At 39.4% G+C, this 21,726-nt stretch overlaps 2 protein-coding genes and 1 pseudogene across 2 annotated transcripts; 2 read left to right on the top strand and 1 right to left on the bottom strand.

The window, feature by feature from the left end:
* Positions 1-395: 395 nt before the first annotated feature.
* Positions 396-16,546, top strand: PDCD2 (programmed cell death 2). Its single transcript, XM_072643958.1, is given in 8 exon segments — positions 396-455; positions 457-553; positions 556-849; positions 3,884-4,126; positions 5,651-5,809; positions 11,065-11,168; positions 12,327-12,440; positions 15,603-16,546. Coding segments are annotated over 8 exon segments (1,230 nt in total). The 3' UTR covers positions 15,762-16,546.
* LOC140530432 (large ribosomal subunit protein uL23-like) lies at positions 4,497-5,132 on the top strand. The gene is made up of 2 exons (XM_072649949.1): positions 4,497-4,503; positions 4,595-5,132. Exons 1-2 carry the CDS (start codon positions 4,497-4,499, stop codon positions 5,086-5,088), a joined length of 501 nt encoding a protein of 166 aa, XP_072506050.1. The 3' UTR covers positions 5,089-5,132.
* LOC140527202 (eukaryotic translation initiation factor 3 subunit H pseudogene) lies at positions 5,953-7,208 on the bottom strand (annotated as a pseudogene).
* Positions 16,547-21,726: the final 5,180 nt, after the last annotated feature.

Below are 21,726 nucleotides of genomic sequence, written 5' to 3'. Positions count from 1 at the left end.
CTCCCAGAGTCTGAACCTCATCAGGGCCACGAAGAGTCGGACACGACTGGCATGGATTCGTAGTGGACCTGGAGGCCGGAAGACCGGAGTTTAAACGTAGCCTAGACACGGCAGTAGACTAGATCCTGGTCTGTCTGCCTCAGTCTCCTCATTTGTCAAACGGAGATAATAAATAGCACCTGTCTGGAAGGGCTGTTGTGAGGATAAGATGAGAAAAATGTAAGATAAAACGTTGTAACCCTTAAAGAAGCACGGGCTTGTTAGCTACCATTGTTTGCCCTTTGCAAACTTTAAAATGTTCCATAAATACCAGTTATCATTTCCCCATAATCATTACTTCTCAATTATGTTATTCTCTGCGTTCCTCCCTCCCTCCCCAACAAGAGCAGAGCGGAATGACTCTGACTGGGAACCTACCATCCCACGTCCTGGGTGTCCGGTGTGCGCCGGACACGGTTCCCCCCGGGCACGCTTCCGGTGGCGGCAGGGCTATTTCCGCTTCGCGGCCTTCGGGAGGAACGTGAGAGTTGTCTCCCCGGTCTTGGTGCCGGGGTGCCGTCATGGCGTCGGCCGCAGGCCCGGCCCCGGCAGTGGAGCTGGGCTTCGCCGTCGAAGCGCCAGGCTGGCGCCTGCGGAGCGAGCAGTTCCCCAGCAAGGTGGGCGGCCGGCCGGCCTGGCTTTCGGAGCGCGGCCTTCCGGGCCTCGCGGAGCTGGCGTGCCCGCTGTGCCGCCGGCCGCTCGCCTTCCTGCTGCAGCTGTACGCGCCGCTCCCGGACCGCGCCGACGCCTTCCACCGCAGCCTCTTTGTCTTCTGCTGTCGGGAGCCTCCGTGCTGCGCCGCCCTCCGAGGTCAGCCCCGCCCCCCCTCCCCCCTGCGGGGCCGGCCCTGGCCAGGCCCGCTCGGCCTTTGTTAGAGCTGTGCCCGGGAGGGAACCCGAGCCGCGCCCGCAGGGCCCACTGGTGCCGAGTGTTCTCTCACTCGGTCCTCGCAGCCACTCCAGGAGGCAGGTACTGTTATTATTCCCGCTTTCCAGGTGAGGACACTGAGGCAAGCAGGGCTAAGTGACTGGCTCAGGGTCACACAGCTGGTAAGCGTCTGAGGCCGGAATCGAACTCGGTCTTCCCGACTCCAGGAGCGGGGGGAGGGGGACCTAGGAAAAGAGGGGAGCCGGAAGCCCTACTGTGTGTATGTGTGTGGGGGGCGTTGGGAGAGAAGTGCTGTGGAGTTCAGGTTTTCAGCTATTTACCAGTACTCCCTCCTCTCTTTTTTTCCACCCTCTGCCTTAATTATTTCTTTGCTCCTTTAAAAATTTCCCTCTGATTTCCTTCTCGCCCCCGTTTGGATTTTGGCTCCTTTGAAAACAAAGTTAGCCTCCTAGGTACCCGGAGCTCAGAAGGACTTGCTACAATTGTTAGCCCCAGTTTATAAGTGAAAGCAGAGAGGACCAGAAAAAATGAAGAATTGCTACATGGTGGGTTACAGTAGCTGGCAGAGGCTGGGGGCAGCTCGGCGGTGCAGCGAATGCAGAGTGCTGGGCCTGGAGAGGGAAGACCCGAGTTCAAGTGGACCTCACGTACTTACCAGCCGTGTGACCATGGGGAAGGGACTTAGCCTTTGTTTGACTCTTTGTTTCATCAGCTGAAAAAACGGGGATAATAGTACTTACCTCGCAGGTAAGTTGTTGTGGAGATCAGATGAGATAGTTGTAAAGCCTCTAGCACATAGCGAGTGCCATATAAATGTTAGTCATTATTAGGTCTCTTCGTTATTAGTGTGTGCTGTGCTTGTGTTGCCTGTGATGTCAGGCACTTGAAAGGCTGACATGAAAGAGGGATTACATTTGCTCTGTTTGGCCTCAGATAACAATAGTAATGATGGTGATAATAAGTCAGGCTTTTGTGGTGCTTTAATGTTTACAAAACACTTTAGAAATATTGCTTCATTTCAATCTCACCACGAGCCTTTGAGGTATATACTATTAATGCCTCACTTCTACAGGTGAGAAGCTAAGCTGAAAGAGACTAAGTGACTTGCCCAGGGTGACAGTTATTAAATGTCTTGAAGAAGAATTGAAACCTAGATGTGCCTGTTTCAAGTCTATAGCTTTTATCCACCAGTTTGGGTTAACTCCTCAGCATGTAGACCTACTAACAGCGGGTGCAATATGTAGCAGATAAGCAGATTTAGGATTAGGTACAAAATACCTACAGAAGTAAATATATGGTAATGTTAGGGGCACCAGCAACTGGGGCAGGAAATCTGAAGAAAGGCCACTTAACTTGACCCTTTAATGTAGTCTGGACTTCTGGAGAACAGGAGGGAGAGCATTCCAGGGGTGAGGCACCACCTGTGCAAAGTCATGGAGGTGGGGGAATTGGATGTTATGTTTGGGGAACAGCATGTAAGTCCATTCGACTGAAATGTGAAAGTCTCATGTGGTAATGTGTAATCAACTTGGGAAGAGGCTGGTGTGAGGTTGTGAAGGGTTTTAAATCACAAACAGGAGTTTATATTTATCCTACAGGCAGTGGCGATCTGCTGAAGCTTTTAGAACCTGGGAGTGACATAGTCAGACCTGTGCTTTAGGAATATCAATTTGGCAGCTATGTGGAAGGTGGTTTGCTGAGGGGAATGACTGGAGACAGGGAGACCAATTAGAAGTCTTTTGTAATAGTCCAGGTAAGAGTTGATGAGGGCCTGAATGAGAATGGTTGTAGTGAGAATAGAGAGAATGAGACAGATGAGAGGGATGTTGTGGAGGTAAAATTCACAGGACTTGGCTGTTGAATTGACATGGAGGGATGAGTATAAGGAAAGAGTGTCACCCTCAAAGGATGGTGATGTCACTGATGTAAATCAGGAAGTTAGGACAATGAGTTTAGAGTGAAAATTGTATTTTAGACTTGCAAAGTTTCAGATATCTGTGGAACATAGAGGTGGAAGTGTCTGGTAGACAGTAGATGATGGGTCCAGGATAGAGCCAGAGGGTACACCCACCTCAAGACTGGGATATGCATGATGATGTTTCAGAGGAGGTTGAAAAGAATCAGTGACATAGGTGGGAGGGAGTGGTTGGCAACTTCACATACTACAGAGAGCTCTGGGAAGATGAGGACCAAGAAAAGGATTTTTGTTGATATTTTTTTAAAACTCTTATTGTATGATTTTTTGTGCCATGTTTATGTTCATAAAGCTTGAAAGTATAAAAGGTGGGATTCAGATCTAGATACCTTCTGACTTTCAAGTCTAATGCTGTTTTTGGTACATCATGCTTCTAGAAAAAAAGATATTTTCTTTCATTTTTTAATAGTTCAAACTGATAGTTAAGTTATTATGTTGAGTTGAAATTTGCCTTCACTAAAAAAAATTGCCAGTTCCTCAATTTGGCATATCTAGGAGTTAGGGACCTCAAAGATTGTCTTGTCCAGTCTTTGCTTAAAGCAGGAATTCCCCACCAGCATATTTCTAAAATGTTGTCTAATAAGTATTTCCATGAAAAAAATTCAGAGCAAATGAGGAAAAAAGTCAAATTATACCTGATAAAGAAACAAATGAAATGGAAAACTTATCTAAAAAGGAATGTTCACAACAATGTAACATTCCCTGTTATCTTTAGATTAAACTGGAGGCAAGAGTCTGTATTTTTGAACAGTTTATGAATTGTTCAGCCCAACTCTGTTTGTGACCACTCAGTAAGTAACAGATTCTTTCACATTATGAGCAACTCCAGAATCATTGAAGCACTGAACCAGGGTTGTTACTCTAATACCAGCTTCCTGTGAATGCCATAATTTTTCCTTTGACATAATTTAGAGAACTCTCTTTTTAGTGGCATACTATTTTTATGGATATATTTTGACTATTTTCATCCTACTTTTCTAGTTTTTAGGAATCAGCTACCCAGGAAAAATGATCATTACTCTTATGAACCACCATCTGAGGAGCCACCAGATAAAGAAGATGATTCTCTAAGTATGCAGCTTCGATCTGGTGTTCATCTCTGTAGGGTTTGTGGCTGTTTGGGTCCCAAAGTTTGTTCCAAGTGTCATAAGGCCCATTATTGTAGTAAGGATCATCAGACTCTCGATTGGAAGTTGGGACATAAGCAGTCTTGTACAACATCAGGTAAGTTAAATACTTAAAAAAATCATTTTCCAAGTAATTTTCCTTCAGCTCCCTGTCCTTCTATTTTGAGTTCTTAATAGTGATGTCAGTTCTTCTATCTGAGTTCTTAATAGTGATGTCAGTTCTTCTATCTGAGTTCTTAATAGTGATGTCAAAAATGATTTTGTTTTCAAAAGATGAGCCGCTGGGGTGTACTTAATTTTTAAAATAAAATTTTATTGATATATTTTGTTCACATCACTTGCCTTTCCCACTGTGCTCCTCTTCCCATCTCCCTCCCAGAGTCAGTCAGACCTCTCTGATAAAGAATTTAAGAAGAAAAATAAAAAGGTCACATAAAACTAATCAAAATACTGAAAAGGTTGACATTATGCACAGTATTTCACAGCTGCAGACCCCTTTCTTATGCAAAGAAGAGAGAGGATGGCAAGGAGGGCACACTTCAAGTTAGCTCTATAAGCTCCTGAGAAGCACCGCGGAAGACCCTTTCCCCCAAGATTGCGCTGAAGGTGAAGAAGGAAGCCGTCCCGCCCAAGACAGAAGCCAAGTCCAGGGCCTTGAAGGCCAAGAAAGCAGTGTTGAAGGGTGTCCATAGCCACAAAAAGAAGAAGATCCGAACATCCCCCACCTTCCAGCAACCCAAGACACTAAGACTACAAAGGCAGCCCAAATGCCCTCGGAAAAGTGCCCATCGGAGAAACAAGCTTGATCACTATGCCATCATTAAGTTTCCCTTGACCACTGAGTCTGTTATGAAGAAGATTGAGGACAATAACACCCTAGTTTTCATTGTGGACAAGGCCAACAAACATCAGATCAAGCAGACAGTAAAGAAGCTGTATGATATCGATGTGGCCAAGGTCAACACACTGATCCCCCCTGCTGGAGGGAAGAAAGCTTATGTCCGTCTTGCTCCAGACTATGATGCTTTGGATGTTGCCAACAAAATTGGAATCATCTAAACTGTGTCCAGCTGTCTCACTGCACCTACAATAAAAAGTTTTCTTTGATTTAAAAAAAAAAAAAGGAGGGCACACTTCCTTGTAAAGTGACACTTTTGACTGTTAAAGCTGGAAGAGATGATTACTTTCTATGTAATTTATTATATTACATCATATGATGTGATTTAGTATCTTCTGGATGGATATCATTAATTGAAATATTAAAGCATGAATGGAATTATCAAAAAACATGTTAGAATTTCTGATAATGTTCTTTAAGAATCTTGGTGTGTAAAAATAGGTAGGTCTCCATGTACAAAAATATTTATAGCAACTCTTTTTGTGGTGGCCAAAAACTGGAAATTGATAGGATGCCCATCAGTTGGGGAATGGCTGAACAAGTTGTGTTACCACATCCCTTCTAAGTAAGCCTTTCCTCAGCATACATCATTCCTGAACCCAATAAATACTTTTATTTGAAGGGCTACCAAATAAAGATCATGAACTTTTTAAGAGGCCCACAGAGTCATTTTTCTATTACCTATAACTTTACATGCTTATTAATGCAGATATATTCTTTTAGATAATTTGAATAGTACAATCCCAGACCACGAGTTCCTTTTTCCGGAATATGAAATTGTAATAGAAACAGAAGAGATAGAGCCTGACGATGTTCCTGTTGCTGACTGCATTCCTGAAGGCCTGGAAAAGTGTGAAGACTCAGAGCTCATAGGCAGTATGGGTAAGATAAATTTTTTTTTTTTTTCAGAGAAAGCAGGGAAACTTTTATTCACTGTTTTGTACATGCATTCAAGACAGGGAGCAACTCAGTTGCAGATCAGAGTAAGGACCAAATCAGAAAACAGTAAGAATATTAAAAACAGATTTTATTTTTTTCATAAGAACAATTTTACTGTCAAAGTGAGTCAATGATGTCAAATGAGTACTGTCATTTTCATTAAGAAAATTCTATTTCTTGGAAGGGCTGTCCACAGGTGACCTCAGAGTATGTATGAGCACCTTTATCTGGAAACAATTTATCAGACGAGAAGTCATGGGTTTTCTCTTTCTAGTTGTTGTATTCTTGGAGAGCCTGAGCCATGAAGAGTTTGCCCAAGTTCTGTGCAGTGAACTCTTTGATATTTTGGCAGTAAGTATTAATTTGGCCTGCAATAAGGAGTGAATCCATCCTAGCAAGAGGCTGAGGAGGTTTAAAGAGTTTGGACATGTCTTCTTCAGGGAGAGGAGGTTCTCCTCTGCTCTGGCGCTGTAGATTCTCCTGCTGACGGCGTTGCTGATACTGATGTTTCTGCTGCTGCTGCTTACTGGTGTTTCTCATATAGGTGTTATATTTAACAATATCCTGGCTCATTTCATCCACTCTGTCCATCAATAATTGTAGGCTCTTCCCCAGATGATTACTGCTGGCTAGACTAAGTAATTCATGTTTATCTGCCACAGCTGATTTCTTTTCTAGTTCCCACATTAGTATGTTGATCAGATGTGAATTTTTAATTATAATTGGCACTTCTTCAAACATGTGCTCAAAGGTGATATTTGCCTTTTTCAATGCTTCAGGAGAAAAATCTTTCTCTTTACAAACTTCCATCAGTTTAGGACTCACCCTGTATGCCTTCAAGGATAGAGACCCTTGAGCAGTTTTTATGGGATCATAAATGAGAACTACAGACTCTTCGATTGCATGTTGGTAACTGAATTGAGAATCCAGGAAAGCATGGGTGACAAAAGAGCCATAGTATGTAGACTGGTACCAACCAACATGAAGATGATCAATATTTACGTGACGAAGACTGCGCATCATTTCCATCTGATATTGGACTTCATCAAAATCAGCATCATCCTCTGTGTGTTGGGGAAAGGGAAAACAATTGGTGATTTCAAGTCTGTCTTCCACCACCAGACCCAAAAGTACTCCTTGGACAACTTTATTGCCCTGTCTTTCTTCTTAATGTTTAATTATTTTCAAAACAACCAGGCCGTCGATCTGCACTTGCTTCACGGCTGAATCCCCCGAGCTGCCTTTGCCTTTTCCTTTGCCCAGCGACGCCGGTTGTAGAAGTCAAACTGGCGGAACCAGAGCCGGTACCTTCTTTACAGGACGCCATCTTAGTGGAGGACCGGAGGAAAGAGCAAGAAATAAATTTTAAGAAGACAGTTCATTCGCAGATAAATAGAATATAACTGCAAAGATAATCTCATTGTTATTAGCTAGGCAGATGTGCCAACTATAAGTGAAGGAAAAAGAAGGCTAACTTGTGCTGTTCTGTTCTGACTCCATTATGTAATAGGATAGAAGCAGAGGCAGTATGGAATAGTGGATAGAGAACTGGCCTTGGGTTCCAGTCCTGGCTCTGCCATATACTGGTGTTGTGATCCTGAGGAGGTCATTTAACTTCTCAGTGACCTAGCCAGCATGCATTTTTAGAGGGAAGTTCTTCACCCAGAGCATTGGTGAAATCACAGGACCAGTCAAAATAAAAACAAATGACAGGATAAAAGCACAGAATATCAGAAAATATCAGAAAAGACTTTCTTAGTTTTTTAGCAATAATTTGCAATAGATCATTTGGATTCTTGGCTCTCAGTGATGATTTTCACCACTAGATATCAATGAGCCTTTCTCACTAAACATCTAGGATTCTATCCCTCCCTAGTAGAGAAAATGCTAGGATTCCAGTCATTCCAGTTGGCTCAGGTCCAGGCCAAATGTCACTGATCTAGCCACCTCACTAGCTGCAGCCTATAAATAAAAGTGTTGCAGATTGAAAATATATATATATCTTCTCCCTCTTAGCTTCCTTAGTTCTAGTTCACCCTTGCAGTTTTTTGTAGCTTCATAAAAGAAAAAGAATGTAGTCCATGATACTATATATAAATGTGGCTGTTAACATCAGGAGAAAGTTTATCAATTCATCAGGAAAATTTTAATTCCCTTGTCTTGGGAGGCATTTTCTAATTAATGGTGGCCACTGAAGTGGTTAGAGAGTTATACTCACCCAGAGAAATTAGATGTTTTGTCTTAAGCAGTTTACCCTAATTTAGCCCGTTCATACAACCCAAGTTAATACCTTGTATATATCTGCCAATAATTTGACAGAATAAGCCATTTCAAGGCAGTTGGAATAGTATCAAATTTGTGTTGAGAGTCCAGGTTTAAATCCAATTCTAGCGTTAATGTGGAGTTGAGAAAAAATTTAGTTTCTAGCTATACAGTGGAATAACACATTCAACAAAATTGTGTACAAAGTATTTGAAAATTACATAGAAACTACATTTTCATAAATATTTTTAGGCTACTATGATAAGAAGTTTTTTTAGTGCTAACTACCTATAATTTGAATTATAAATACCCAAATTTGAAGGCTTATTTGGTTTTGATTTTTTTTCCTCTCAATATCAGGTTGCATTTAAGTTCTTTTGGACTTGGGAATTTTGAATTCTTAAAAGCTTTCCCTCCCTTTCCTTTATGGAGAAAATAAAAGTAATTGGGCATGAGTTTACTCATCTTCTATCTTCTTTAGCTTAATATTCTGCCTCTCACCAGTCTCTTTTATCCCTTATTTTTGCTACCACAACAAAAGTGTGCCTCTAAATGTTTTTATATAAATCCTTCCATTTGTCTTTGGTCTCCTTGGGGTATGTGTCCAGTAGTAGTATTACTGGGTCATAGGGTATATACAGTACATTGACTTTTCTAGCTTCCAGATACTTCCAAATTGCTTTCCAGAATAGTATGACTAATTTGCAGCTACACTAGGAGGATTAGTATGCTTTGTCCTTCTAAAGGCCCTCTAACATTAATCATTTTAATTTTTTGTTATCTTTGCCAGTCTGATAGGTGTGAGGAGACACCTCACTCTGTTTTTAGTTATAGCTCTTATTTGTGTTTTGGAGTATTCTTTCATATGACTGATAGTTTCCATTTTTTTCTTTTAAAAACTATTTTATGTCCTTTAGCAACTGTATCTATTGGGAAATAAATCATTGACTTTTTACCCTCAGTATACAACTATGTCCAAATCTCCTACCTTGGAGGGAAAATTTTATTTCACCTTGTTCTCACTGTAATTCTTCTGTTTACAGTCAGATTTTTTGAACTGATTAGTTTTTATTGGCTAATTCTACTTTCTTACTGCATTGCAATAGCTCATGATTGGGCCATTATAATAGTTTGTCACATCTTTTTCCTTTTCCAATTCCTTTGGCACCTTGATGCCAGCTAGATGGTTCAGTGGATAGACTGCTGGGCTGGGAGTCAGGAAAATCTGAGTTCTGATACAGTCTCAGACATTTCCAAGCTATGTGACCCTGAGCAAGTCACTTAGTTTTTGTCTGTCTCTGTTTCCTCGTCTGTAAAATGAGGATAATAATAGCACCTACCTTGTAAAGTTGTTGTGAGGATCAGATGAGATTGTCATTATTATTAAAGGCAGCTCTCATCTTGTTATCCTCTTGCCTGAAAACCTCTAGTGGTATCCCATTACCTGCCAAATGGTCTTGACTTATTTGCTTTGTCATTCAAGTCTTCTCATAAACTGGTCTCAACTTCTATTTTATACTTCATCACTACTCCCTTGTGTGAACCTTATACTTTAGTTGGCTTGTCTTCTCAGCTTTCCTGAACTTGTCTTTGTCTTGCCTTCTTCTGAGCTTCTCCTTGTGCCATCACCTCTATCTGAAGTGCCTGTTAGACTCCATATTGCCTTCTCTGCTTGTCATCATTTATGTGTCTCACAAGTCCCAGCTCATGTTACCTCCATTCAGTTTTCTCTGATTCCTTCCCCACGCCCCCTCAGAGAAGACTATCTCCTCTGTAAGGTATAGACTCTGGCCCTTGTCTTTTGTTGTGATCATTTTGTCTGGGGAAACCACTTTACTTCTCTTTTGTTCCCTCTTTTGTAAAATGGAGATGTTAATAGCCAGTATCTTGTAGGATCTCAAATGAGGTAATATCTGTACAGTGCTTTGTAAACCTTAAAGTGCTCTGTAAATGTTAAATAGTATTTTAATTTTTCATATGGGCTAGAGTACATAACACAAAGAAACAGCAATTAACTTTTATACTGTACTGCTACTATGTTTACAACCTAGCTATTACCATACAAAGAAGGAAATGGGAATGATGTAATGAAAGGGATAGAATTTGAAGCTTGGATAGGATTCAGATCCTGAGGAAGGCAGTGAAAATAGCTGCCTTTAATTTTTTAACATACTTACAGGAAAATATATGCATGGCATCTCTCTGCCTTCTTTGAGAAGTGAGAGATTATGGGTATAAAATGTTGTATATCCTGTTAGACTCAGCTGATATATATTGGTGCGTTTTGCAGTCTTCTTTTTTCTTTTTTTTATTCTTTGTTTACTAGGGATGGCTTGCTGGGAAAAGGAGAGGTAGGAATATTTGAATCAATGATTGAATGAAAAAGCATTTATGCTGGAAGGAAACATTTATTAAGTACTTACTATGTGTCTGGCACTCTTAAAAACTTTACAGAGATCACATTTGATCCTCACAACAACCCTGGGAGGTAGGTACTATTACATTCCTCATGTTGCAGATGAAGAAACTGAGGCAGACAGAAGTTAAGTGACTTCCCCAGAGTCACACAGTTATTGTCTGATTTGAACTCAGATTATCCTGACTCCAGGGCCTGCCTACACACCTCACTTAAATTTTAGAAATAAAGGGGGTATAAAAATAGAAGATAAAACCATAAAAAAAGATGTAAGTGCATGAAAGTTACTTTGAATAGATTTACCATGATATGGTATAGTAGGAAGGACCCCCTGACAAGTTACTAACATCTGTGATCCTCAGTACTGTAATCTGTAAAATGGGGATAATATTGTTAACAGTTACATCACAGTTGTTAAGAAAGCTCTCTGTGAACTATAAAGTGCTAAATAAGTGGATTATTGTTATTGTATATCTATTGCCATTAGAATTTGTTTATAGCATTTGTTTGTTTCTTTCAGATGAAGCACTTGAGGCAGAATTGGATTCCATAGCAAAGCATGAATCTAGAGAAGATAAAATCTTCCAGAAATTTAAAACTCAAATAGCCCTTGAGCCAGACCAGGTAAAGTAGAAAAAGAGTAATTTTTATATCTTTTACCTTAGAAAAATATTTTTTGAGTAATTACCATAGAAGGTAAAAATCTACCACAACATATTTTTTACAAAGGACTGTGCCTTGATGGGCAGTCTATAAAAACAATGCTCTGTAATATGGTTGCGTTAGTACTTTACAACTGATAATTTTTACAGAAATTTTTTTCTTTTTACGATGTCTTTGCATCCTTGTATGATGGGGTCTATGCAGTTTGCCTTTTCGGGAAGAAGATAATTTACTCTCCTTTTTTGCTTTGTGGGACTCTGTACTTTTCAGTTTGAATATTTCTCTTCACCTCAAACATGCTAGCTACCTGAAAAAAGCCCATTTAAGTTTGTGTAAGTCCCATCCCTAAAATATAATGAGACCCAAGTAACAAGCTCAGAAGTGAGCAAGGGTATAAGTGGGAGGAAATTCAGATCATTACTTCATATGATGTTTGGATCTTATGAGTGAAGTGTGTGATTTCTAGCTGGGTATTAATTTTCACAGTATCCCGTTAGAGCAGAGTGAATATTTGGTAGAGTTGATTCATTAAAGGATTTTACCTTAGAGTGTTTCTTCTGGCATTTGTTCAGTTTTTCTCTTTGTTTCTTAATTCTTCTGGCTAACCTTAAACATATATCTTAAGTATAGGATGCTGAAGAGCTGAGTGCTGCACTGGAGATGTATTCTGCTGGACCATAGGCTAGATTTAGACTGGACACTCTGCTTTCTTATTTACTGCTCTGCTACCAGCTGCACTAAGTAGAATGCAAAGATAGTGACAAATGGAATAAGCATATAAGCATGGAATAATTTTGAGATCTTTCTGTTGAATCATAATGCTTTCATTACTGATGAACTGAGTAGATTTGTCAGCTTTGACATCACAGTGTATGTTTTAAGAAAGCATTACTGTTGCATAATAACATAGGTATTTTCTGGCAAATGTATATGTGTTATGTTATATATCAGACTATTTCAGATAATTATTTCTGCCACATTTAGGAGAACTTTAAACTTCTGTAAGCTTTCCAAAGCTATCTGTAAAGCCACATTATTGATGGAAAATCTTTACCTCATAACTCTTTTTGTAAGATTTGTGACTGATAATGTGTTAAGAACTTTCCTGTTTGATTTTAGATTCTTAGATATGGCAGAGGTATTGAGCCTATCTGGATTTCGGGTGAAAATATTCCTCAAGAACAAGATATTCCAAATTGTTCATGTGGTGCCAGGAGGATATTTGAATTCCAGGTATAAGTTCTGACTTAAGGGATGATCAAGGTTAAAAATTAGTCCATTTTCTGAATTATTAATTTTTTTTATCTATATATTTGTCCTTGATATATAAAAGGAATGGATCCTCTATGGAACATTTGTGAAAAGTCATAAATTAGAATCACATGGGGTGACAAAACATTGGGAAGAGGTGATCTGCATCAGGGAAAGTACTCACAGTGATGAACATGGATCTATCAGACTATAAGAAGTATTTGCCTCTGTAGTTGGCTGTAAACAGGATCCTTTTCAAACAGAGACCCATATGTACAAAAATAGTTATAATAGCTCTTTTTTGTGGTAGCAAAGAACTGGAAACTGAGAACGAGTTATAGTATGTGAAAGTAATGGAATACTGTTGTATTGGAAGAAATGATGAAAGGGAAGATTTCAGAAAGACTTATTATGAACTGATGCAGAGTGATGTGAGCATAAGGAAGAGAATAACTTATACAGTAACATTAGTATTATAAAGACACATCTTTGATAGACTTAAGAATTCTAAGCAACACAGTGACCAACTGGGATTCCAAAGGACCCATGAGGAAACATGACATATACTTTTTGACTTAAGGTACATAACGGGACATTAATTTTTTAGACATGGCCAGTGCAGAAATTAGTTTAGTTCGACTGTGTATAGTTGTTACAAGGATTTTGTTTTCTTTCTTTTCACTGAGTAGAGGGAATTGGGAGAGAACCAGATCTTTAAAAAATCTAGATATTTTTATATCATATGGACTAATACCATTGAAACCTATATGCATTTAGTGGAAATGTCCTGAAAACATAGTTTCATTATTCGGTGGTGAATAGGGACTATATTTTGTAAGAGGATTTTAGGTAGGAATTTATTTTTTCCATATATCAACTTGACATTGATTTTTAAAGCACTAAAGTGTGTCTCCTAGTGGGTTATTTTGGAATTGCAGTGATTTTTAGATTAACTAGTATATGATCTTATTATAGGACACAATTTCAAGAAGAATTATATTGCCCCGATTCTAACTTTTTACTCTTTTCTCAAAATAAATCAGTAGGTTATAGTTTCTGTATACATTGTTATTTATAGTATTCATTCTTAACATTAGAATATTTTAAATTTAAAAAGAATTTTTAAATAAAAATTTAACAAAAATTTTTTTCATTCTCCTCAAAGGAGGGGGAGGGATCAAAACCTTTGTAACAGATATGCACAGTCAAACAGAACTTAATTTTGCATTGGCCATGTCTAAAAATGTCTCATTCTGTAACCTGAATAGGGGTGGGTGGCATGTTTTCTTATGGATCCTCTGGAGTAGTAGTTGGCCATTGTGTCGTTCAGAGTTCCTAAGTCTTTCAAAGTAGTTTTTCTTTATTCTTGTTATTGTATAAATAGTTCTTTAGGTTCTGCTTACTTGACTGTTAGACTGTCCATGTTTGCTCACTCTGGCAATGCTTGTATCAACATCATTGTCAATGTGTACATCCCTGGAAAGTATACTACCAAGGTAAGTGAACTTATCCACAGCATTCAAAACTTCTCCATTTGTTGTATCCGATGGTTCCACATGGATGGTGTGGTGGTGGCTCAGTGTTTGGGAGGCTCCAAAGAAAAGTTTGGGAGAGAAGAAGTATTAGACTGACTACCAAACTGAAGGTTTACAGAGCCATTGTGCTGACCTCATTGTTATATGCTTGTGAAATATGGACAGTCTACCAGCACCTTGCTAGGAAACTGAATTGCTTCCATTTGAACTGTCTTAGGAAGATTCTGAGGATCACCTGGCAGGATAAGGTACCAGACACTGAAGTCTTTGTTTGAGCTGAACTGCCAAGTATTCAAACTGTGCTTCAGAGAACACAACCCTGATGGGCTGGCCACGTTGTTTGAATGCCAAATGTACGCTTGCCAAAAAGACTTTTATGGAGAACTCACATGGGGCAGGCAATCACATGGTGGTCAGAAGAAACAATACAAGGTCACTCTCAAGATCTCTCTCAAGAATTTTGGATTTGACTATGCAACATGGGAGACACTGGCACAGGACCACTCAGCATGGCATGCCCCCGTCAGAAAGGGTGCTGTGCTCTTCAAGCAAAGCAGAATTGAAACAGCACAAAGTCAACGCAGGATATGCAAATTTGGGATATCCACCCCAAATATTCAAGTGGACTGTGCCCAACCTGTGGTAGAGCATTTCGAGCTCATATTGGCCTGATCAGCCAGTCGGACACACTGAAACTTCACTTTATCTTGGTGATGTCACTTTGGTCCTCTTTGAAGACAAAGGACAACGACCAACCAACTTGACTCTTATCAGTTCATGTATGTCTTCTCAAGTTTGTCATGTTTTTACCTTTAATTTCTTAGATTTGTATATCAATATTTAGCTGTTCCCCAAGTGATGGGCATCTCCTTAAGTTTTCAGTTCTTGACTTTCACAAAAAACCCCTATAAATATTTTTGTACATATGGGTCCTCTTACTCTTTCTTTGATCTCTTTGGGTTTTAGTCCTAATAGTGGTATCACTGGATGAAGGAGTATATGCATGTTTCAGTGACTTTTTAGGTTTTGGTTCCAAATTATTTTACAGAATGACTGGGCTAATTCACAGCTTCACCAACAGCCTGTTTTTCTATAGCCTCGCCAACATCTGTCATTGTCCTTTTTTGTTAGCTTTGCCAGTCTGATAGATGTGAGTTGGAATTTCAAGAGTTGTTTTAATTTGCCTTTTCTCTTGGAGCATATTTTTGTATGGCCTTTGGTAGTTTGGAGTTCTTTGGAAAACTACTTATTTGTGTCCCTTGACTAATTATAAAATGAGGTAACATTAGTGTTCTTAACATTTTTAGTAACTGTAACTGTTAGAACTATTTTAATAAAAAACAGCCAGGACAGATGATCTCTCCAGGACTTATAGATTGTGAAGAGACTTGCACCTACTTACTTAGTTGGCTGCTCCTTCCCAATAAAGAGGCATATGTTAAACAGAAGGCTACATGGAGCTGGAGAATGTCAGTTATGTAGTAGATCTTTCTTAAAGAGTTTAAATAATTTAAGATAAAAGTATAAAAACCAAGCTTGTTATAATTAGCCTTAATCTGAACAAGAACAGGGGTGTGCTGCTCTCCAATTCTGTGTTGTCTTTTCTCAGGTTATGCCACAGCTTCTAAATTACCTGAAGGCTGACAGATTGGGCAGAAGTGTTGATTGGGGGACTCTGGCTGTATTTACCTGTTCGGAGAACTGTAACATGGGCACCGAGTACACAGAAGAATTTGTTTGGAAACAAGACTTTACAAACACAAGTTAAAATCATGAAAGATAAATCTCTAGTCTGGTTATTTTGTACCCTTCGCATTTTACAATAACCAAAGGATCTTCAAGTCTTGAGTGTATTGGTGTAATGAGGAAAAAAGCTAATGTTATAGTAATCTAGATAAAACTCAACACAACAATCCCAGCGTCTACTGGCAGGCTGACTGTGATGGCCATTTAGTTTAATGTACATGCTGATGTGCTTGCTAAGTCATGGGAGGAAGGATTTTATTAGTGAACTGTAAAGCCTGGATATTAGGGAACTTATGATTAGGTCATAATCAGGTATCAATTTATTGATGGTTTTTTGTTTTTACAATTAACAGAACCCAAAGCCCTTGCAGTACTATTTTGTACATGTTCAGTATGCTGACATAGGATAGTACAAAGCCATACCTTTATCCTTTTAATGATAAAAAATCTTTTTTTATCTTTTTAACGCTTCAGCAGATCAACTAGGTTGTGGTAGGGAATGACAGGAGTAATTGAACTCCCTTTTGCATATGAGGCTGCTAATCACTTCATTCCTTAAATCTAAGGTTGGATGTTTTGTTTTATTTTCCCCTTTGCCTTGTGTCATCTTTTTTTCTGTCTCCTCCCTTTTGTCTTATTTGTTTTTCCTTATATTCTCTGTAGCTCTCAGACGATAACACCTTCCTAAACTAATCCTTTTTTGCCTTAACTGCCAGAAGTTCAGTGCTCATCTGGAGTGAAGAATTTATCACATTTGCTCCTTTTAATTGTTTAAAAAAAATAAAAATTTCCTGTCTTTTGTGTTAACTTGTATACATTGTTTCAAACTATCTGAAAGTAGCAGGGCTATAAATCATAAATTGTAAAACATTCTGACTTACCTTTTTTCCCCTTCCAACTTTGGTCATGAGCATTGTGTAGGAGAGAAAGTGCTGGATTTGGTTTTGGAGGGACTTGAGTTTAAACCCTGGCTGTACCATAGGTAAGTTCATTGAGTGACTGAGCAAGTTGCTTCGCCTCTCCAGGCCTCATTTATCTCATCTCTAAAATGAACTGATTGAACTGAGGAGCCTCTAAGCGTCTAATCATATGACTAGAGACTTTAAAGAAAATTAAAATGTTATCTAGGTCTAGATTTCTTTCCCTTTGGGTAACAAATTACTGACAAACAGATTATGGCTCCAAATTTTGCATATTGGCAATAGTTTCATCTTTTATCTTGCTATTTTAGTCACTCACTGTTCACAAGAATACTTTTTTTTGGTAATTTTGAATTAGCTGTTTTATCAGTTTGAGTTTTAGCTCTGATGTGGACCATATCCCTTTCTCCACTTCCTTACACTTTCTTATCCTGGTTGATTTTAGTTTTGTTTCTCATAGATGTTCCAGAGGAGCTCAGTGTTTGCTGGAGGCAAAAAGAAACAGCACATTAAGCTGAATGATAAAAGGAGGCTTTTATTATCAGGATGAATATCACACTATGTGAACAATCTACTTCCCTTTCTGGTCATAGGGATCTACTGATGTATTTTGATGTATCTCACTCTATTTGGGCAAAAATTTGTTATTGGTAAACATGCTATATGATTTTGCCTACCATGTTTCTATTGCCCTCTGCATGACTTATAATTTTAATTCTTACAATGTTATGGTGCTCCATAATTCTGAAGTATCACCGGGCACTAGAATCCTCACTGGATAGAGCATTCTGGCCTTAGCCTTTGTTTGCCTTAGTCCACTGGAGAAGAAAATGGCAAACCACGAAGAGTAGGCCACAACTGAACAGTAACAACGTGGCATCACCAGAATGTTGTTCTAAATACGTGAGCTTTTGCACTAGCAGAGATTTTTGAGATTTTGAACGCACTGTGGAGTTTCCTAGTGCAGTCCATCTTGACATACTCCACTTCTAGGTTCCTAGCTCACTGTTGGTCAGTACATCTTATATGTGTACAAGATTACAATGTCTTAGTAACATGTTGAAAGGTTTTGTACTTAGCATAAAGGGAGGCAGTTATTGGGGGAAGCTGAGTTGTACTTGTAGCTCCCAATTGTCCAAGAGTTAAGGAGTACATTACTTCAATATTTTGAAGATTGGAAGTACACTCTTCACTGTTAACAGATCACACATCTTGCATACTTTTAAAGATACTCAATTTGCTGTGGTCAAAATCACTGGTTAACTGGTGGTGAGCCTCTCCGAACTTAACATTGATGGTCTGGTAATGGATATATTAGACTTGCCAAACCTGTACTCCAAATGGTTCCATTGTAGGTACGAGATTTCACCACAACTTGACTCCTTTGATAGCCACACCTCTTTTAAAAAAATTACTGATACTTTTATTTTTTAATTATCTACCCTGCCAAATCCCTCCAGCCCCCAGTGGAACCCTCCCTTCAGCAAAAAGCAACCAAGTTTAACAATGTGTGTAACATTCTGCATCATCATCATCACCCTCACCTGAGAATAGAGAAACATTTTTCATTTGTTTTTCAGAGAAAGGTTACCTGATCAAGAACCCAGGGTCAGCTATACTAGGATGAGGGAACTGAGTAATGTCAATGTTAAGATTATCCTTGGTGACTAATCAGAGTATTATGGAAGATACTGAGATTTCATCTTTAAAAAAATATTTTTTTAAAACAGAGGTTTAAAAATGTCCATAGTGGAGAACTACATAGTAACTACTAAAATGGAATTTTAATTTAGACTACCCAAAGCTATATACTGCCTGACCATTATAAATTGTACTGGTTTACAAATTTATTATTTTTATGTAGGCTAAGATTTCTCCTGTATTCCTTTCTCCTCCTGATGAGTGTCAGGAAAGATACAGGAACCTTGAGTCTTGAGTTCCCTGGGTGGGTTGTCTGGAATGAAATCAGACTCAAGAATTCTTGAAGTCAAGGTGGTAAAGATTTATTGTTATGCTTTTCAGTGGGCATGAGTTCTTAGGGAACCTGCAACATTAGAGGGGTACAGGTAAAGTTTATATATTCTGTAGTATTGCATGTGCCAAATAGGCTAATTAGGTGATTTAGGGTGGCATTAGGGAGTGGTTGGTTCTTAAAGAACATGTACTTTTAGTATTGCACAAATATTTTACCCAGAATTCATCAGAAAATAGCCCAAGGGGGGGTGGGGCTACATGGAGGTGTGGTTTTAGGCCTGAAATGTCACTAAGTGAAGTAACAGGGCTGACTGCTATCAGTGTTAGGCTGCTCCCATCAATGTCTTTGTTAGACGAGATAGACTTACATCTAAGTCTAGGATACATATGATTGATCAGTGAGTAGTAAATCAGTACACAGCCACTTCAACTAGTACGTAAGCTGGTTCAACAGATTTTTACACCAGCTGGCTTCTGTATCAGGAAGAGAGATACAGGTTTTGCTAGAGCAGGCTGTCTTCTGGCTGGAGAGAACCTGCCAGGGATAATGCTTTGAGGCTAGACAGAAATGCGATTTTGGAATTGGGATCCAAGCACAGGCTCCCAAGCACCCCATCACTCCCACCTCAGAACCATTCCATATAAAAATTTTTTTGGAAAGAAAAGCATCAAATATATTAAACATCTGATATTATGCAGTGTTCTATATATGTAGAACCCTCTCCCACCCCTGCAAAGGTGGTGGAGAGGCATATTTCTTTGGAACCAAGTGCATGTGATCCAAGGCTGAGCTTGGCAGAGCACAATTGGTGATATGCTAAGGGGGCCCTACCAAGGAAGACAGCATAAAAGTTTAACTGGCTCAAGATGGGGGAAAGATGAGTGTAGTTAGTGTGGGGGAGAAAACAGTTTTGAGAGACTGGAAGTTACAATGTGAATACAGAATGGGGTTTCATGAAGGAAGGCAGAGGGCAAAGTAAAAGCTTAAAAAGATTGTAGTAAGATAAGGGTATTTCAGAACTCTTGAACACAGAGATATGGTGCCTTGGTGAGTGATGACAAGATCAAGAGTATGACCATTTTTCAATGAAGCTGAGGTAGGGAGGAGTAGGTCATGGAGAAATGAGTTAGAATGAGGAACTGTATGGTTATGGTGTTTGAGTATGGGGAAGTCCCCTACTGTGAGGATAGTTGAGAGATAAATTGTGATCCAGATTGTGGTTTGTCCCTCATTTTTGAAGAGGACCATCAAATTGGGAAGGTGATACCATGGCTTGCAAGTGAATTGGATTTAAGCAAGGCAGGGCTCTGCAAAGTCTCTGTCCTCCAGAGCCATCTGGGTCCTGGAGCAACATATAGATCAGGACAACTGGAGATGACCCAGGAAGCACAGGGAGATCTTGGCCTTTCTAAATTAAGGTCTTTCCCAGGTCTCAGTTGATCTAAGGCAATGCTCATTCAGTGATTAAGGCTAGGTAAGAAATGAGGCAAAGAAGTGGCCTCTTTTACCTAGTTTAAAAAGAAATCATTTTGGGAGGGGAAGTTCCTGAAGGTTTCTGGCCCAAACAGAAACAAATGATACTTACATTCACTCTGAGCCATCAGAATCCAAACAGAAACCAAGGTAGGCTTGGGCTGGGACTGATTGTTGGCCAGTCAGTAAGAGTGAGAGTGATTTAAGGCATGGTCCTTAAAAAAGAAATCTAGCCTGTAAAACACTAGATATATCTTGTTTTTCAGATCCAGGTACTGAACTTGCTGAGGGAGGAAGGGGAGTTGACCTAGTCTATAGATAACAGCTACTAGATGTTGTTGGGTGGTAGATAGCAACAGTGTGAATCAATGGAGAAGAGGTTACTGATCCATGGAGGAAGTGGGAGAACTGGAAGCGGCTGATGGTGAGTAACTCACTTCAACCAGAGAGGTTCTGTCAGCAGGGGAGGAATCTTGGCTTCTCTGAAGACTGAGGAGGAAGTGGAATTGGGTGCCTAGGGGGCACATTGGAAGGGATAGGTGGCGTTGGTTACAAATTGGGTACCAATCACTGGTCTGGCAAGAAAAAAAAAAAGCAGTAAAGATATGGTTGGGGCTGGAAACTTACATTTCCTGTACTTCCTTGCCTAAATTACCTTGACTCCTAACATTCTTTGAGGTAGAAAAAAAAACTAAAACCAAAAGCAAGTGCCTATGATTTAGGAAGCACCTAAATTGTGATAAATTAATGTAATAGGCTGTAATAAAATAGTATGAATTGATGCAGACTAAAAAAAATGTAATTATGAAAGAACATTCACTTACTATAATGTTGAGCAAAAATAACACTAGGCAGTCCCTCCCTGAACTTCTGGGCTCACTGTAGATTATAGGCAGTGGGTCCACACAATACCCTTTCTAGCTCCAGCCTAAGCTTCTGTATACCATGGTGAACAAACAACTGTATTTATTTTCAGGCAGAAGGGATTCCTCCTCAGGCAGCTTAGACAGCAGCATTGGTGGGCATTTAAGGAAAAGCCTTAGAGTTAGGCCTTCATTTTCAGAGGAGGGCTATCCTAAGGGTGCCTGGTCTGTGCCACACTGGGTTCCTTTCTCTGCCCTGCGTTGTAGGCAGGATTTTAGGCACAGATGCCTCTACGAATGCAGAACAAATATCTCTTTGTTGTTACCCAATGTAACCCAACTATTTACTAATGGCGATAGGTGTACTTTTGCCCTAGCTGTAACACAGAAAGATACATTCTCATTATTCCATGATCCATTTTCTACTGTTCTCTGACCTTGCTGTTGTCATAGGGAAATCCTTGGTATTTAAGAGTATTAATAACCTCAAATTTCATCGTGACAAGATTATACATCCCAGCCTATTTGAATACCATTTTGCATGGGAAAACTTTACTGTGGTACAAAAATTTAAGTCCATCCAATGAAGGCTCTTTTTGGTAGAGTAACAGTTCATTCAGTAAGCATTTATTAAACACCTATGTCCATATTGTACAAATGAAGGTTTGTACAATGTAAATGCTTATCAAACTCAATTATCTTCCATGTGTAGCTGGGACCCTTTGTCTCTCGGGGTTTATTTTCTTCCTGTGGTGA

This window comes from Notamacropus eugenii, chromosome 2, assembly GCF_028372415.1.
Source record: "Notamacropus eugenii isolate mMacEug1 chromosome 2, mMacEug1.pri_v2, whole genome shotgun sequence".
NCBI classification, from domain to species: Eukaryota; Metazoa; Chordata; class Mammalia; order Diprotodontia; family Macropodidae; genus Notamacropus; species Notamacropus eugenii.
The sequence above is the reverse complement of the archived record's forward strand: the minus strand, read 5'-3'. Positions and strand labels throughout refer to the sequence as shown.